Source organism: Protopterus annectens, chromosome 11.part0 (genome assembly GCF_019279795.1).
Source record: "Protopterus annectens isolate FY-2018-M chromosome 11.part0, PAN1.0, whole genome shotgun sequence".
In the NCBI taxonomy this organism is placed as follows: domain Eukaryota; kingdom Metazoa; phylum Chordata; order Ceratodontiformes; family Protopteridae; genus Protopterus; species Protopterus annectens.
This window is the reverse complement of record NC_056745.1, coordinates 38,224,084-38,242,783: the sequence shown is the minus strand read 5'-3', so window position 1 is coordinate 38,242,783 and position 18,700 is coordinate 38,224,084. Positions and strand designations below refer to the sequence as shown.

The window sequence follows — 18,700 nt, the reverse complement described above, 5'->3', positions numbered from 1 at the left end:
TTGACTTCAGTCAGTGTAGTCAGCTCTATTCTTTTTTTGGAATATGACTGTGCTGTTCTCCATTGACTTTTGTTGAATGGAGACTGTCTCAGCCCTATCATTGAGACTCAAGTGTGGAATACCTGCTCTGCACAGTATGTCACTCCACTCCAAATTCATCCTGGAATCTAATTATATGTTCTGTTAGCATTAGTGTTATGCATTTCAACTGCATGAACTTTGTATTACAAATATGTGTCCATTGTATCTATCATCAAATAGCTTCCAAAGTACTGTTGTATCACTCAGATCAAAAATGAACTTGACTTTAGATTTTGGGACTTCCTGGTTAATAGAATTAAATAATAAATATGTATGTAGATGAAAACACACACATGCATATGAACACATATTAAATGCATACATGTAAGTCTGGAATTATTTATTTATTCCGTTTTGTTAACCACATCATCCTATTATCTCACCTATTGGATCCCCTCTAGCAGGTAGTAAAGGTTATATATTACTGTATTCTGCTGGTATACTGCAGAGAGTCACTTTTACTGATACAACCAGCTGCTATCACCTCCGAGTTTAAAATTATGCACTTTATAGAGCTTAACAAACTTTTATTAAGAAAATAACTTATAGATAATGCACTGAAAATGCTTTTCGTGCAATTTAAAAAGATGAAGGCAACCTATAATATATAGACAGGAAAGAAAAAAGCTATATTCCATTTTTCCAAAAAACATTTATTAATAACTTGCATGATTCTAAAATGCAATATTCAATTTTTATATCTATTTGGTAAGATCCAAGGTAGACAACATCCTTTAAAAACATACAATTATACAATAATGAATTTTGAATATGTACATGTAGTTCCATGGCATCAAGCAATGGTGCCGTTATTATGATCCAGGTGAAATAGTTCTAATAATGTCGCTACCTGGAACAACTAGGCAGGGAGAGAGAAGAATGAAGGAGCATGTCTTTCTCACCTCTCCTGGTGGGATGGGATGGTTGCAGATGCTCATGTAACACACAGTGGATGGAGTACAGTTTTTCTGGTGGAGACCAGTGAAACTGATTCCTACGTTCTAGGAAAAGGGGCAGTGCTACATCCCCATCAATGTCCTTCATGGAAGTAAGTGACAGGCATTAAGACCCCTTCTGCTCTGTGAGCTGGTTGTCTGCAGGGAAATATAGGACTAAATAAAAAATCCCAAACCACCCCTGATGGCTGTCTGAATAATTGCCCTTTGGGTTTTGAATGATTGGATGTGAGTAGCAGCCATTAAGGTACCTCTTCTGCTTTGTGAGCTAGGTGTCTGCAGAGAAATATAGGACTAAATAAAAATCCCAAACCACCTCTGATGGCTATCTGAATGATTGCCCTTCTGGTTTGGTATGATTATACTGTATAACGCAGCAAGGATAAAGGTAGCCATGAAAAAGGTCAGTTTTTACCAAAATACTTTTGCCTCTGTGACCTCCTTGAAGCAGGCTGCACTCCCACAGACCCCTTTCATAAAATACTCTTTCTCTGAAATGAAACAGCTGTGTGGATAAGAGGAAATTTGCCTTATTCAGAAAGTTATGTGATCCTGAGCAACATGGTAACAAAACTTGTTTAATTAATACAAATCATCATTCCTATTTTGTCCAAAGCAGCACAAATACATACATGTATACGTATGTACATACAAATAAAAATTAAAAAATACATACATCCAATCCCTAGATTCACTAGCTACTGAAGTTACCGAGGACACCCCATTTTCAACTCAAACATCAACTCCTCAAGTATCACCAAGTGACTGCTGGCTGCTCACCTCACTTTATGCTCATCACTCACATTAAATAAAATATTTTTTGCAAGGGGGACAAGATCTCTGCAACTCCTGATATAGATACGCTGCCCCCATACACAGGCTATCAATATACTATCTCTGAGGTCACACAAACTAAAGCAACAAAACCATGACCCATGCCTAAGATACAGTTTACTTAAACATTAAGAGCTTTCATTCTAATAATATACAGAATTCCATCAGAACAGTACAATGTCTCTCCCTAGTATTTAAATACATCATTTAAAAGACCATGTGTTAAAAATCACCCGATAAAAAATTAGATGTATGCGTACGAAGATAATTTAAACTTCATATGATTACAAGATACTAAAAAAATCAATTTAATATTAGTATTTATTTATTTGATTATTTGACATTTGTTTACTGGGAAGGTTAGACTGGATTGGTGTCCATTTTCAGTGAAGACCCAGGTAGAAAAGCTCCAGAGAGAACATATTACATTAGCTTATCACAGAGCAGCAATGAACATTTTCACATACAAGATAGAATGTACAATAATGGAGAGTGCATCATTTTTACATATATTAGATGAAACATACTTGCACATTAATTACAGACATTAGATATTACCAAGGAGAATATATATTCATGAGACAAGTGGTCATTACAATTATATGATTCAGATCGGGATGATTTTGATTGACAGTGAATTTTTGTTTATTATAATGTACTTAGAATACATATCTTATAGTACAGGGTTGGGACAGGAGGGGAGATACAGGATACAATGCACTTATTATACATATCATATAGTACAGGGTTGGGGCAGGAGGGGAGTTGCAGGATACAATGCCCTTAGTATACATGTCTTATAGTACAGGGTTGGGACAGAAAAGGAGTTACAGGATACAATGCACTTAGTATACATGTCTTATAGTACAGGGTTGGGACAGGAGGGGAGTTACAGGATACAATGCACTTAGTGTACATCTCTTATAGTACAGGGTTGGGACAGGAGGGGAGTTACAGGATACAATGCACTTAGTATGCATGTCTTGTAGTACAGGGTTAGAACAGGAGGGGAGTTACAGGATACAATGTACTTAGTATACATATCTTATAGTACAGGGTTGGGACAGAAAAGGAGTTACAGGATACAATGCCCTTAGTATACATGTCTTGGGTTGGGACAGAAAAGGGGTTACAGGATACAATGCACTTAGTATACATGTCTTATAGTACAGGGTTGGGACAGGAGGGGAGTTACAGGATACAATGCACTTAGTATACATATCTTATAGTACAGGGTTGGGACAGGAGCGGAGTTACAGGATACAATGCACTTAGTATGCATGTCTTGTAGTACAGGGTTGGAACAGGAGGGGAGTTACAGGATACAATGTACCTAGTATACATATCTTATAGTACAGGGTTGGAAGAGGAGGGGAGTTACAGGACACAATGTACTTAGAATACATATCTTATAGTACAGGGTTGGGACAGAAAAGGAGTTACAGGATACAATGCACTTAGTATACATATCTTATAGTACAGGGTTGGGACAGGAGGGGAGTTACAGGATGCAATGCACTTAGTATACATATCTTATAGTACAGGGCTGGGACAGGAAGGGAGTTACTGGATACAATGTACTTAGTGTACATCTCTTATAGTACAGGGTTGGAAGAGGAGGGGAGTTAAAGGACACAATGTACTTAGTATACATATCTTATAGTACAGGGTTGGGACAGGAGAAGAGTTACAGGATACAATGTACTTTTTATACATATCTTATAGTACGGGGTTGGGAGAGGAGGGTAGTTACAGGATACAATGCCCTTAGTATACATGTCTTGTAGTACAAAGCTGGGACAGGAGGGGTGTTACAGGATACAATGCACTTAGTATACATGTCTTGTAGTACAGGGTAGGGACAGGAGGGGAGTTACAGGATACAAATTACTTAGTATACATACCTTATAGTACAGGGTTGAGAGAGGAGGGGTGTTACAGGATACAATCCCCTTAGTATACATGTCTTGTAGTACAGGGTTGGGACAGGAGGGGAGTTACATGATACAATGCACTTAGTATACATGTCTTATAGTACAGGGTTGGGACAGAAGGGGAGTTACAGGATACAAATTACTTAGTATACATATCTTATAGTACAGGGTTGGGACAGGAGGGGAGTTACAGGATACAATGCACTTAGTATACATATCTTATAGTACAGGGTTGGGACAGGAGGGGAGTTACAGGATACAATGTACTTTGTATACATATCTTATAGTACAGGGATGGGACAGAAAAGGAGTTACAGGATACGATGTACTTTGTATACATATCTTATAGTACAGGGATGGAACAGGAGGGGAGTTACAGGATGCTATGTACTTAGTATACATGTCTTATAATACAGGGTTGGGAGAGGAGGGTAGTTACAGGATACAATGCACTTAGTATACATGTCTCTTAGTACAGGGTTGGGACAGGAAGGGAGTTACATGATACAATGAACTTAGTATACATGTCTTATAGTACAGGGTTGGGACTGGATGGAAGTTACAGGATACAATGCACTCAGTATACATATCTTATAGTACAGGATTGAGAGAGGAGTGGCGTTACAGGATACAATGCACTTAGTATACATATCTTATAGTACAGGGTTGGGACAGAAGGGGAGTTACAGGATACAAAGTACTTAGTACACATATCTTACAGTACAGGTTTGGGACAGGAAGGGAGTTACAGGATACAATGCACTTATTATACATATCTTATAGTACAGGGTTGGGACAGGAGGGGGAGTTACAGGATAAAATGCCCTTAGTATACATGTCTTGTAGTACAGGGTTGGAGGGGAGTTACATGATACAATGAACATAGTATACATGTCTTATAGTACAGGGATGGGACAGGAGGGGAGTTACAGGATACAAGATACTTACTATACATGTCTTGTAGTACAGGGTTGGGACCGGAGGGGAGTTACAGGATACAATGCACTTATTATATATATCTTATAGTACAGGGTTGAGAGAGGAGGGGCATTACAGGATACAATCCACTTAGTATACATGTCTTGTAGTACAGGGTTGGGACAGGAGGGGAGTTGCAGGATACAATGTACTTAGTATACATGCCTTGTAGTACAGGGTTGGTACAGGATTGAAGTTACAGGATACAATGCATTTAGTATACATGTCTTGTAGTATGGGGTTGGGAAAGGAGGGGAGTTACAACATACAATGCATTTAGTATACATGTCTTATAGTACAGGGTTGGGACAGGAGGGGAGTTACAGGATAGAATGCACTTAGTATACATGTCTTGTAGTACAGGCTTGGGACAGGAGGGGAGTTACATGATACAATGAACTTAGTATACATGTCTTATAGTACAGGGTTGTGACAGGATGGAAGTTACAGGATACAATGCACTTATTTTACATATCTTATCGTACATGGTTGGGACAAGAGGGGAGTTGCAGGCTACAATGTACTTAGTATACATGCCTTGTAGTACAGGGTTGGAACAGGATAGAAGTTACAGGATACAATGCATTTAGTATACATGTCTTGTAGTATGGGATTGGGACAGGAGGGGAGTTACAAGATACAATGCATTTAGTATACATGTCTTGTAGTACAGGGTTGGGACAGGAGGGGAGTTACAGGATAGAATGCACTTAGTATACATGTCTTGTAGTACAGGGTTGGGACAGGAGGGGAGTTACATGATACAATGAACTTAGTATACATGTCTTATAGTACAGGGTTGTGACAGGATGGAAGTTACAGGATACAATGCACTTATTATACATATCTTATCGTACAGGGTTGGGACAGGAGGGGAGCTACAGGATACAATGCACTTATTATACATATCTTATCATACAGGGTTGGGACAGGAGGGGAGTTACAGGATACAATGCACTTATTATACATATCTTATCGTACAGGGTTGGGGCAGGAGGGGAGTTACAGGATACAATGCACTTAGTATACATGTCTTATAGTACAGGGTTGGGACAGGAGGGGAGTTACAGGATACAATGTACTTAGTATACATGTCTTGTAGTACAAGGTTGGGACAGGAGGGGAGTTACAGGATACAATGCACTTAGTATACATGTCTTATAGTACAGGGTTGGGACAGGAGGGGAGTTACAGGATACAATGTACTTAGTATACATATCGGGTTTATATCACATCATCAAAAGTGGAAAACATTGAAGCACTTAACATCGAACTGAAACCAGCGAAGTGTGAAACATTGAAATGGGGTAAAAAAAACGTGGAGTGCTGATCAAAAACAAATTGCACCATGCAGGGGCAAGACCACCTGCATCCCCCACACCCTCTGCCACTTAAATATGCTACTTTGTAGATCACAGTTCAGTGCATTACAGTGCAGAAATGGAAGATTTCTGTTTCCTGCACTGTAGCACGATCTCGGAGTTGGTATATTTAAGTAGCAGTGGTGTGGGGGTGCAGGGGGGCTTGCCCCCTTGCCTACACCCTTAATGTTCTATGTCACTATTGTAAACTGCCATTGACATCATTTCGATGTTGTCATGGTTCGTTGTTTTCAGTTCGATGTTAAGTGCTTTGATGTTTGCCACTTTCAATGATGTGATATTAACCCTACATATCTTATAGTACAGGATTGGGAGAGTAGGGGAGTTGCACGGGGTCTATATTAGAACATTGAATGTTCTAAATAAGGAACACTGACATGAGCGGAAATGCAGGACCTCAAAAACGTTATTGTGTGGTGCTGCCCCCCACATCCCCCATTAAATGTATATTCCAACTCTGAGATCGCACTACACTGAGGAAATGGTAAATATTCCGATCTTCACTGTACTGCGATAAAAAAAAACCCTTTGAGGTCCTGCATTTGCACTCATGTCAGCGGTCGCTGTTTAGAACATTAGATATTCTAATACAGACACAGTTACAGGATACAATCTACTTAGTATACATATCTTACAGTACAGGGTTGGGAGAGCAAGGGAGCTACAGGATACAATGTACTTAGTATACATATCTTATAGTACAGGGTGGGGACAGGAGGGGAGTTACAGGATACAATGTACTTAGTATACATATCTTATAGTACAGGGTTGGGAGAGCAAGGGAGCTACAGGATACAATGTACTTAGTATACATATCTTACAGTACAGGGTTGGGAGAGCAAGGGAGCCACAGGATACAATGTACTTAGTATACATATCTTATAGTGCAGGGTTGGGAGAGCAAGGGAGCTACAGGATACAATGTACTTAGTATACATATCTTACAGTACAGGGTTGGGAGAGCAAGGGAGCCACAGGATACAATGTACTTAGTATACATATCTTACAGTACAGGGTTGGGAGAGCAAGGGAGTTACAGGATACAATGCACTTAGTATACATATCTTATAGTACAGGGTTGGGAGAGCAAGGGAGCTACAGGATACAATGTACTTAGTATACATATCTTACAGTACAGGGTTGGGAGAGCAAGGGAGCCACAGGATACAATGTACTTAGTATACATATCTTATAGTGCAGGGTGGGGACAGGAGGGGACTTACAGGATATAATGTACTTAGCATACATATCTTATAGTGCAGGGTGGGGACAGGAGGGGACTTACAGGATATAATGTACTTTGCATACATATCTTATAGTGCAGGGTGGGGACAGGAGGGGAGTTACAGGATATAATGCACTTAGTATACATATCTTATAGTACAGGGCTGGGACAGGAAGGGAGTTACAGGATACAATGCACTTATTATACATATCTTATAGTGCAGGGTGGGGACAGGAGGGGAGTTACAGGATATAATGCACTTAGTATACATATCTTATAGTACAGGGTTGGGACAGGAGGGGAGTTACAGGATACAATGTACTTAGTATACATGTCTTATAGTACAGGGTGGGGACAGGAGGGGAGTTACAGGATACAATGTACTTAGTATACATATCTTACAGTACAGGGTTGGGAGAGCAAGGGAGCCACAGGATACAATGTACTTAGTATACATATCTTATAGTGCAGGGTGGGGACAGGAGGGGAGTTACAGGATATAATGCACTTAGTATACATATCTTATAGTACAGGGTTGGGACAGGAGGGGAGTTACAGGATACAATGCACTTATTATACATATCTTATAGTGCAGGGTGGGGACAGGAGGGGAGTTACAGGATATAATGCACTTAGTATACATATCTTATAGTACAGGGTTGGGACAGGAGGTGAGTTACAGGATACAATGCACTTATTATACATATCTTATAGTACAGGGTGGGGACAGGAGGGGAGTTACAGGATACAATGTACTTAGTATACATATCTTATAGTACAGGGTTGGGACAGGAGGGGAGTTACAGGATACAATGCACTTAGTATACATATCTTATAGTTCAGGGTTGGGACAGGAGGGGAGTTACAGGATACAATGCACTTATTATACATATCTTATAGTACAGGGTTGGGACAAGAGTGGAGTTACAGGATACAATGCACTTATTATACATATCTTATAGTACAGGGTTGGGACAGGAGGGGAGTTACATGATATAATGTACTTATAGTTCAGGGTTGGGACAGGAGGGGAGTTACAGGATACAATGCACTTATTATACATATCTCATAGTACAAGGTTGGGACAGGAGGGGAGTTACAGGATATAATGCACTTAGTATACATGTCTTATAGGACAGGGTTGGGACAGGACAGAAGTTACAGGATACAATGTACTTAGTATACATGTCTTATAGTACAGGGTTGGTACAGTAGGGGAGTTACAGGATACAATGCACTTAGTATATATATCTTGTAGTACAGGGTTGAGACAGGATAGAAGTAACAGGATACAATATACTTAGTATACATGTCTTGTAGTACAGGGTTGGGACAGGAAGGGAGTTACAGGATACAATGCACTTAGTATACATGTCTTGTAGTACAGTGTTGGGACAGGAGGTGAATTACATGATACAATGCACTTAGTATGCATGTCTTGTAGTACAGGGTTGGGACAGGAGGGGAGTTACAGGATACAATGCACTTAGTATGCATGTCTTGTAGTACAGGGTTGGGACAGGAGGGGAGTTACAGGATACAAGGTACTTAGTATACATGTCTTATAGCACAGGGTTGGGACAGGAGGAGAGTTACAGGATACAAGGTACTTAGTATACATATCTTGTACTACAGGGTATCTTGTACTACTGGATACAATGTACCAGTTGTATCTCTTTATAGCTGGGGTTGGGACAGGAGTGGAATTACAGGAGAGGGGAAGTAGGAGATAGAAATGTATGTGTTTATTAGTAAGTGTGGTGAAGCAAAAGGGAAAAAGAAAATTTAGGGGACTGTGCAGTGATAATAGTAGTGTAAGGTACATGTAAAAGAAGTAAGAAATTATCGATTGTATAAAATATAACAGCAGATGAAGGGTAACGATGTTACAGTTACAATTTAAGGAGCTATTTGATTAACATGGCATAGAACATGAGCAGAGCCATGTATTTTATAGATAGTTTTTAAGAGAGTTTGTGAAGGATTTGAGGAATATATCTGTCCTTATAGATGTGGGCATGGTGTTCCATAAAATATGACATATTAATAAAGATCATTCCTCCACTAGTCATTAGAAAATATATTAACAGCAATAAACTAACTTATTTTAATAAATAAATAAAATGATGCATAACTTAACATTTAACACTTAGGGATGGGTGTGCAATTAATAAACTAATCAGCCAACACTTTCAAAAATATGTTCCCAAACAGAATACATTTATAACCTAACAGTCCTGAGGATGAGAACACTATTAATGAATAGTGTATCACTGATACTTAGGGGCTGTGCTGCATTTAACAGGAGCTTACAATGCAATTCCCTATATTCTAAATGCACCTTCCAGTTACCTCATCTAACATATCTTGGTACTTCATTACATAATAATACTTTTTATTAAACCCATTGAACTTTTTAGCATATGTACCAGGGGAATTAGTAGCATCACCTTTCTTTATAGTACAATTACACTGGAATATTCTCACCTTTAAAACCTGCTCAGTTTTTCCTACATAAAAGGCAAGACATGATAAACATATTGCTATATATATTACCACTTTCTTGAAAATTATTCAGGAGGTCGTTATTAATTGTGATATTAATGCTATCATGAGTATACCCACACTTCGTACATGCTCTACAGTTAATCGTCCGTATGTTCCTAATCTGCCATGTCTTACACTGTCTCTGTCATTTTCTAAATAAGATTTTAAGCTTCTAGCCTTCCTGTAAACAATCTGTGGTTATTCCCCAATCACCTAGTTAATTCAAAGTACTCATACCTCCTTTCCTTTCCTAAAATGTATATCATTTAAACCCACCTCACCAACAAATTGTAAAAAAGTGCTGACTTTTATTAATACTATCAAAAAGCTCATTCAATTTCTCTCCTCCATCCAATCAATAAAGGCATCATCCAAAAATGTAAATATTTGACAAGGTTTGGTCAAAAAAGATGAAGAAAAAATATATATCTTTTCTCCCATCATGATCATAAAATAAAGTTGGCAAAAGATAGTGTTGATATGTCTTCTTTTGTTACGCTTATTGTCTGTAATATCCCCTTCAAAGAAAGCCAAATTATTTGTAAGTATAATTTCTATAAATGCTACAATAATATTAATACTCTATGTTAATTCCGTATTATTTAATAGGGCCTCAAAAAAAAAGTATATCCCAATTTCATTAGGAATGACTAGAAATATGAAGGTATCAGTATAGCCATATACATATCTATATCTATATCTGTATATATTTGTGAAGTCAGAGGAAGACAGAGTGTATGCATTCCCACAAGCAGTAAGTGTCACAGTATAATGGTGCATCAGAAGAAGACCCACATGCACAGTCACTCACACTTATTGGAAATTTAGATCAGTAAAACTATAGTATTTTTAGTAAGCATAGTAAAACTATATGTGTGTATGTGTGTGTGTATACACATGCAGACACACAAACACACACACACATGTATATATATATATATATATATATATATATATATATATATATATATGGATCCCCTTCTGAAGATTGAAATCCCATATAATCGAAACTCATTTTCACAAGTCAAAAATCTCAAAACCTTGAAACCTTGATTACCGAAACAGTGAATTTTTCCCAGGGAAGTAAACAATTACCCTACATGCCATTTTTTCCACTGTAGTGCGATCCTGAAGTTGGTATATATAGTTGGGGGGGTTATTTACTATGGTGTGTTTGTTTAAGTTTGGACAAGTGTTTACTTTCCCTTGGAAAAATTTGCCATTTGGGTATCATACCTCTCAATCTGAAAACATCAAAAATCTAGACAAAGGCCATTGAAAAGTAGGAACAACTGGCCAAAAAGCAGGGTGCTGATTAACATAATATTTGCATACATAATCATGTAATCCCACCCACTCCATTGGGAATTATGAGATATCAACATGAAGACTGAAGTCACTAAATAATAATAAATAATGGCAGACATTTATATTTCAGATTTCATATCCCTCAGAAAATACATAATAATACAAAACATTTTTATTCTAGCAGTTATGACTTTACAGGAGCCATATTTAAAATCTGTCCCTATTTTTGGGCCTTTGTCACACCATTATTTTTGGCTTTAGCTTGTCCAGATTTTTTGCTCTGAGTTTAAGAGGTAAGGTTGTCAGTTAATTATGATGTTCACTTGCCACTTGGGTAGCAGTAGAGGGCAAATGCCAAGTATTACTATATTCTGATATACCGTTACCTTATTTACTAAGGCAATGTTGAGCAATTCTTTAGCATCCAGATAACAGAAGATGTAGAAAAGGCAATACATGTAAGTTCTGAGTACTTGGTAGGAAGAGACTCATTACCCATAGCTTTAGTTTTTTATAACTTGCTTTGCTAATTACTACAACTGTAATTAAGTCACACCAAATCACTGCAGACATTTTTTTTCAGTGCAAAAGACCAGCCTGTAAACGTCTGACAAACCCAAGGCAAGAATAACTTAAATGTTGGACTACAGGTATTTATAGCTAAGGAATAATATTTTTGGGTTCCTAGTGTATAATCACATGTTCATAACAGATTTTAATTGTGTACCCAGCATTGTATTGCACATGGTTGGGTAAGTTGTTTCTTAAGTATAGGAAGCAGTGGACATAGTGGACATATTTCCCGTACCATGACTTTAAAATATGCAGCATATAAATAAAGTAAAAATTAGTGGCATTTTGTTTTGTTTTTTTTTAGTTTATGTAAAAGTTAATTGAAAAACATGACAGAGACCTCAACTGAGAATAATGTTCACAGTGGCTAAGCATAACAATTGATTTTCCCAAATGTATGCAGTAGGGACACTTAAAATAGTAGCACCAAGCACTATTAACTCGACATATTGACAGAATAACAGAGTGTGTCAATGTGAATAGACGTTTTCTGAAATAAAAGAAATCTAGAACTCAAATTATTGTCATTACTTAACACTTATTCACCATCTTTTCTCCAAAAGTCACCAGTTTTAAACAGGATTAACTGGGATAGAGCTAAAATACGAGGAAAAATCAGGGACAGTTGTGAATTATGGTAGACACTGATGTAACGGCAATATGACTGTGAAGGAAGAAGGTGACTGAGACTGTGCTAAAAAACTATTACATTCACCAACCATCACCAACCAACGAGCAAAACACATTTCCTAAAGACCATCCTAGTAGTCATTATCATAGCAATGTATGTCATAAATCCTTTCAAAAAAAAAAAAAAAAAGAATGCCCGGCCCACGCTTTTTAGTAGCAGACTAGTTCATCATCCAGTAAGTTTCCAATCATATACTCAGTCATCCATTCCTAAAACAATAATAAATAATCAGTAAACTACTTAAGTAAAACTTTCCGTATTCCGTAAACAAACAGCAAGTAGCTTATTACTATTTAAAACTTTTAATATATCTGATTCTGTACTCCAGAGACAAAGAAATTCAGTTTGTGTGGAAAGAAGTGTAGTAGCAATAAAGATACAAGAACTCTACACATAGTATGCCGATAAATAGTCATCCAGACAGGACAGGTACAGTATTACCTTTGGTTAATACCAAATATCATATTGTTTCAGACACAGCTTCATTTTCCTCCAGCAGTCTGTGCAGCTTTAATAAAATTAAAGTTTTACAGTGGTGACAGAAGTACTGGTGTCTAAAGCTCCGTTTAACTTCACTTTAAGTAAGATCCTCACTTTACTGATGTACAGTAGTTGCAACACGGTGGTCAAATTAATATTCCCGCAGATAGCTAGTTTTGCTCAGGTTGGGGTCTTCTCATATCAGACTCGAGTCGGAGAGGCACAGGCAGTCATGAAGCTGATGTCATTACTCACACCCCTGCACATTGGCGATACATGATGATGCCATTAGTTAAAATTGCAAACAAAAAAAAAAATCAGGAATTAAAGGGCCCACTCAGAAATTCATGGCGCTCCATTATTTTGCCCTCCAAAGCCAGTAAATACTGAGGAAATCAATATGTTTGAGAGGAATGTCGGGTATTCAAGGTTTCTCAACTTTCATCTCATGAAAATGAGTTTCAATTATATGAGATTTCGATGTTGAGAAGTATATATTTATTATATATATTTTATATATATTATATATACACACACACACACACACACACACACACACACACACACACACACACACACACACACACACAAACACACATACACAAATGTGTGTGTGTGTGTGTGTGTGTGTGTGTGTGTGTGTGTGTGTGCGCGCGCGCGCGTGTGTGTCACTTTTGGCAGGTTACGTTATAACCAGATCATTTCTTTGCAAGCTTCAGATGTAAAGCAGAGAATTGTGAATGGGGTGATGGCATATTACAGGATATGTGCACACATCACAGTTAGATCAATGAACACCTTAGAGGATTGCTAAAACACAGACTATTTATTTCTTTGTCAATTGGGTTAATCAACTGGGCACTGATCTCACTTTAGTGGCAATGTGACAGCATTATCTGGTTAAGTGCCTGCTCAAAATGCATCAATAGAAAAAAGAAGATTTGGGAATCAAACACGGTACTAGAGATGAACCTCACGTGCGTTTTATAGGCTTAACCCTGAACCGAGCTGTAAGAAGATTTAAGTGGAGCATGTTTGTCGATTAAGTCTAAGTGATGAGGTTGCATCATCTGAAACATGATTTTGCATTAAAATATCACTGCTACTTTATTTATTTACTCACAAATTTGTTAACATTTCATTACCAGGAAAGTCTGACTAGATGGGAGCCCATTTTCAGTGGAAGCTCATGGAGAAAAGCTCCAAAGTATTACAACACATTTTAACAACAATAATGTTACGGTGTTTAAAAATAATTTAAAAAAATACAGTTTAAATAATTATACCAGTTAGACATAATACGAAAACATTGATTAAGAATAGATATGAATTATATGACAATTTAATATTTAGAGAAAGTTTAGCTAGTTTATAGTGAAATTAAAGTTGAGTTACTATAATACAAACAGGAATCGCAATATGAAGTGAGAGAAAAGCAGGCTTATGGCATATTTTTAATCAGAAAGCCAGGAGAGAGAAAATGATCGAAGTAAGGAAGTGAGTGAAGAAGAAAGAGTAAGGAGGTGTCAGGTATGAACAGGTGCCTGAGGAGGTGTCAGGTATGAACAGGTACCTGAGGAGGTGTCAGGTATGAACAGGTATTTCTCTACATTATACCATATTCTGTGACATCCAGTCATCAGCTGAGTCTATAGATGGTAAAGTTGGAACTCCCATACTGTAAATGTCCTCGATCACATACACAGTCACAGACACAATGGTTAAAATCTTAATGTACAACATCCCACAACTTTCCCTAAAAACATCATCTGTTTTCTACAAGATACGTTTATATACAGTTATTTTAACTGGTGGCATTAGTTTAAAAAAGATCAAATAGTGTAGATATTTACAGCTTAATTTTCCTGCATCATAATCATTCAACATGTGCCCATCCTTTCTCCTTCATCTCATATTACTTTTTAACAAAACATGCTCAGGCTTTCACAGAGGGAATGTATAATCCAAATCATCAAGTCAGTTGTTGATGGTCCCTTAGAATGCAACTTGGATCTAGAGAAAAGTTTTATATATATATATATATAGTATATCAGAAACCATAATTACATCACAAAATGTTTTGATAATGAACGTAAAAAAAAAAGAAAATACACTATCAGTCTTACAGGTATAGGTGTGCCATCACCTGCTAACAATATCACCCATTAGGTCAACTACAGCACTCGTTACTTAGTATCTATCACAGACAGTCCTCATCACTTAGTATCTATCACAGAATGTTCCAGAATATATCTGAAGCATTTCCTGCTGCTCCCTTCTTCATCTTCTTCTTCTTACACTGTACTATAATTATAACTGACAGAATGTTGCATCTGACTAGGAAAATAATCTCATATCTAACTGTGAATAATACTTATAGCAGAGGAGTTATCTTCATTGTATGATGAAGTTGTAATAATTGTGTGTGTGTGTGTGTGTGTGTGTGTGTGTGTGTGTGTGTGTGTGTGTGTGTGTGTGTGTGTGTGTGTGTGTGTGTGAGTGTACAGTGTTATAATTATTAGAAAGGCTTTTAGGCCATTTACCATACACCTGATTTTTGATTGCACTGTACAGTGTATTATACTGATAACTGACTTTAAGAACCAGAGACAATCAAAAATCTGCAGCCTCTGTGGACTGGATTCCCAAAAGACCTGGGAAATGAGTAACGAGCTACCCCAATAAGTTATTCAATGCCTCAGTCAAAATGCTGGTGCTCCATTAGTCTCACTTAGATATGGTAAAGGGGATTAAAGCAGTCTGATGCCTGATGCCAAAAGGTGAATTGGATTCACTAAGCCAAATTCATTTAGCATTGTGTACAGGACTGAAATGTTGGAGTAGCACACTGAATACAATAGCAATAATATGTGGGGAAAGGATTGTTCGTTATTTACCAGCTTAGGCGTTCAGTATTATAAAAATGCAATGGCATCATGAACTGGCGACATGTTTGTGAAACGTGTGTTAAGGTTCTTCTTGCCTTAGTCTACACATATATAAACAACTACTCTAAGTTACGGCTCTCCTGAAAGCTCAGTGTCTCAGCTACCACCAAATAAAAGAACATGCCTTAATTCTCCACTTCTAAACATACCATCTCTAGCCTAGCCTCAAACATTGGGACAGCTTTCCTGCAGACATCCCATGTAACATGTTCATTGAGGATTATAAACTGTAAGCCCATTTCTCTACGTGTGACATATGTTCATGTTTTCATCACAAACCAGTAAACCAGTAACTTCATTTAGACATTATTAGCCTGCCTACATTAATCCTGACTGCTCTGTTTCTACAGTTCCATTTGCTGTGAATTTAAACATACTAATGTTTCATGTAAGGTCTTTCCACATTTGTATATTATGTAAATAAGCTATAAATTATTTTCTAATATTGTTCATTTACTTCTTCACTTATCCTGTAGTGTTTGTACTCCAGCACAATGCCTTCTGTGCCATTGGTAGGAATTTCAGCTATACATTTTTTTTTATTTGAATATCTTTTTTGCCATGTATCCTCTGGGTCTCTTCTCTGTAAACTCTGCACTACTGTAATCAATTAATAAGTGTTTGCTAGCTGTTTCTCTGATACAACATTATGTAATGCATGTTTATGACATATCAAATGTACAATGAATGCTTACTATAAATGTATTACTGTACGTTATGTAATGCATGTTTATGACATCTCATATGTACAATGGGTGCTTACTATAAATATATTACTGTACATTATGTAATGCATGTTTATGACATATCAAATGTACAATGGATGCTTACTATAAATGTATTACTGTACATTATGTAATGCATGTTTATGACATCTCAAATGTACAATGGGTGCTTACTATAAATGTATTACTGTACATTATGTAATGCATGTTTATGACATCTCATATGTACAATAGATGCTTACTATAAATGTATTACTGTACATTATGTAATGCATGTTTATGACATCTCATATGTACAATGGATGCTTACTATAAATGTATTACTGTACATTATGTAATGCATGTTTATGACATCTCATATGTACAATGGGTGCTTACTATAAATGTATTACTGTACATTATGTAATGCATGTTTATGACATCTCATATGTACAATAGATGCTTACTATAAATGTATTACTGTACATTATGTAATGCATGTTTATGACATCTCATATGTACGATGGGTGCTTACTATAAATGTATTACTGTACATTATGTAATGCATGTTTATGACATCTCATATGTACAATAGATGCTTACTATAAATGTATTACTGTACATTATGTAATGCATGTTTATGACATCTCAAATGTACAATGGATGCTTACTATAAATGTATTACTGTACATTATGTAATGCATGTTTATGACATATCAAATGTACAATGGGTGCTTACTATAAATGTATTACTGTACATTATGTAATGCATGTTTATGACATCTCATATGTACAATGGGTGCGTACTATAAATGTATTACTGTACATTATGTAATGCATGTTTATGACATCTCATATGTACAATGGGTGCGTACTATAAATGTATTACTGCACATTAGTGCCATGTTACTGCTTGCACATAGAACATAGGTCCAAATGAATCAGGCTACTACTCAGGCCATCACACTGTAAATAAATAAATAACCACAAGGAAATACATATTTTTGATTATTACATCTTCAATCTGTACAGCCAAAGCTGTTAGGGCATTTCCAGTACTTCTGCACTACCTCAGAAAAGAAAATAATATTAGTGAAAGTTATTGCTGGAAAGCAATAAAAAAACAATTTCTATAGTGCTACTAGATTGTGCAATAGATGCTCACTTACTTATTGCAATCTACGTGCAAAATAACATGGGATGAGCTAACTCCTAAAGAAAGTCGGTGCCACTGTTCATCTGCCAATGTGTAAGGAAATATTTCCGTGTGAGACTGATGGCTTCCTTTCCGGTAATGCAGCCTGACTTCATTTCGGTGACCACTGCTCTCCAGCTCTAAGTACCTAAAATAAAAACAGACACAGACAAAAATACAACACAGCATTTAATGCCTTGGTATGTTACTGTATAATTAAGTTTATTTAAACTGTCAAAATACTGGAGATGTTGTCACCTGCTATCTGTCTATTAAGAGTTTTAAAGGAATAATACATCTAAAAGGAACAAAAAGAAAGCTGAAAACACCAACAATTTTAAATCACTTAATAAACAGGGTATATTTTTCAATGTCCGTGATGAATCGCAGAAATGATACTGTGACCAGGAAAAAAAGAAAGAAATAATATGTGTAAAGAAAGAATGCAATGGGTGTAGGAGCTAGAGACTTTCTGCAATTAATGATTCATATACAACATAATTGTCACCTCTCATCCAAATCTAAAACTAAATCATAAGGACAATCATTTCCTACACCATTCAAAAATATGAACTATAACATTTCATGCAACCTGTACCCATAAAAAGATGCATTAGTATAATTTCTTAAAATCTCCTGCCCATAATGACATCTTTATCCCTTATAACTTCTACATCCAGCATGCCTTTATAACTAGCGGGCCTACTGTATACAGAAAAGGGGTCACCTCAGACATGTAGGGAATTCCATAGCTAAAACTATGAGTCAGGCATGAAGAAGGCAGCAAGCACTTATCCAAAGACTAAAAATATTCTGCTACCAGAAACAACAAACAATAAGAAAGACAAATAGATCATGTTAATC

At 36.8% G+C, this 18,700-nt stretch overlaps 1 protein-coding gene across 1 annotated transcript in view; it reads right to left on the bottom strand.

The window, feature by feature from the left end:
• The window catches only part of NELL2 (neural EGFL like 2), a gene marked incomplete in the record, with an annotated part of 1,888,857 nt that extends 1,870,832 nt beyond the window's left edge, over positions 1–18,025 (bottom strand). The window contains 1 exon segment of the mRNA XM_044087166.1: positions 17,811–18,025. Coding sequence (XP_043943101.1) covers positions 17,811–18,025 — 215 coding nt within the window.
• Positions 18,026–18,700: the final 675 nt, after the last annotated feature.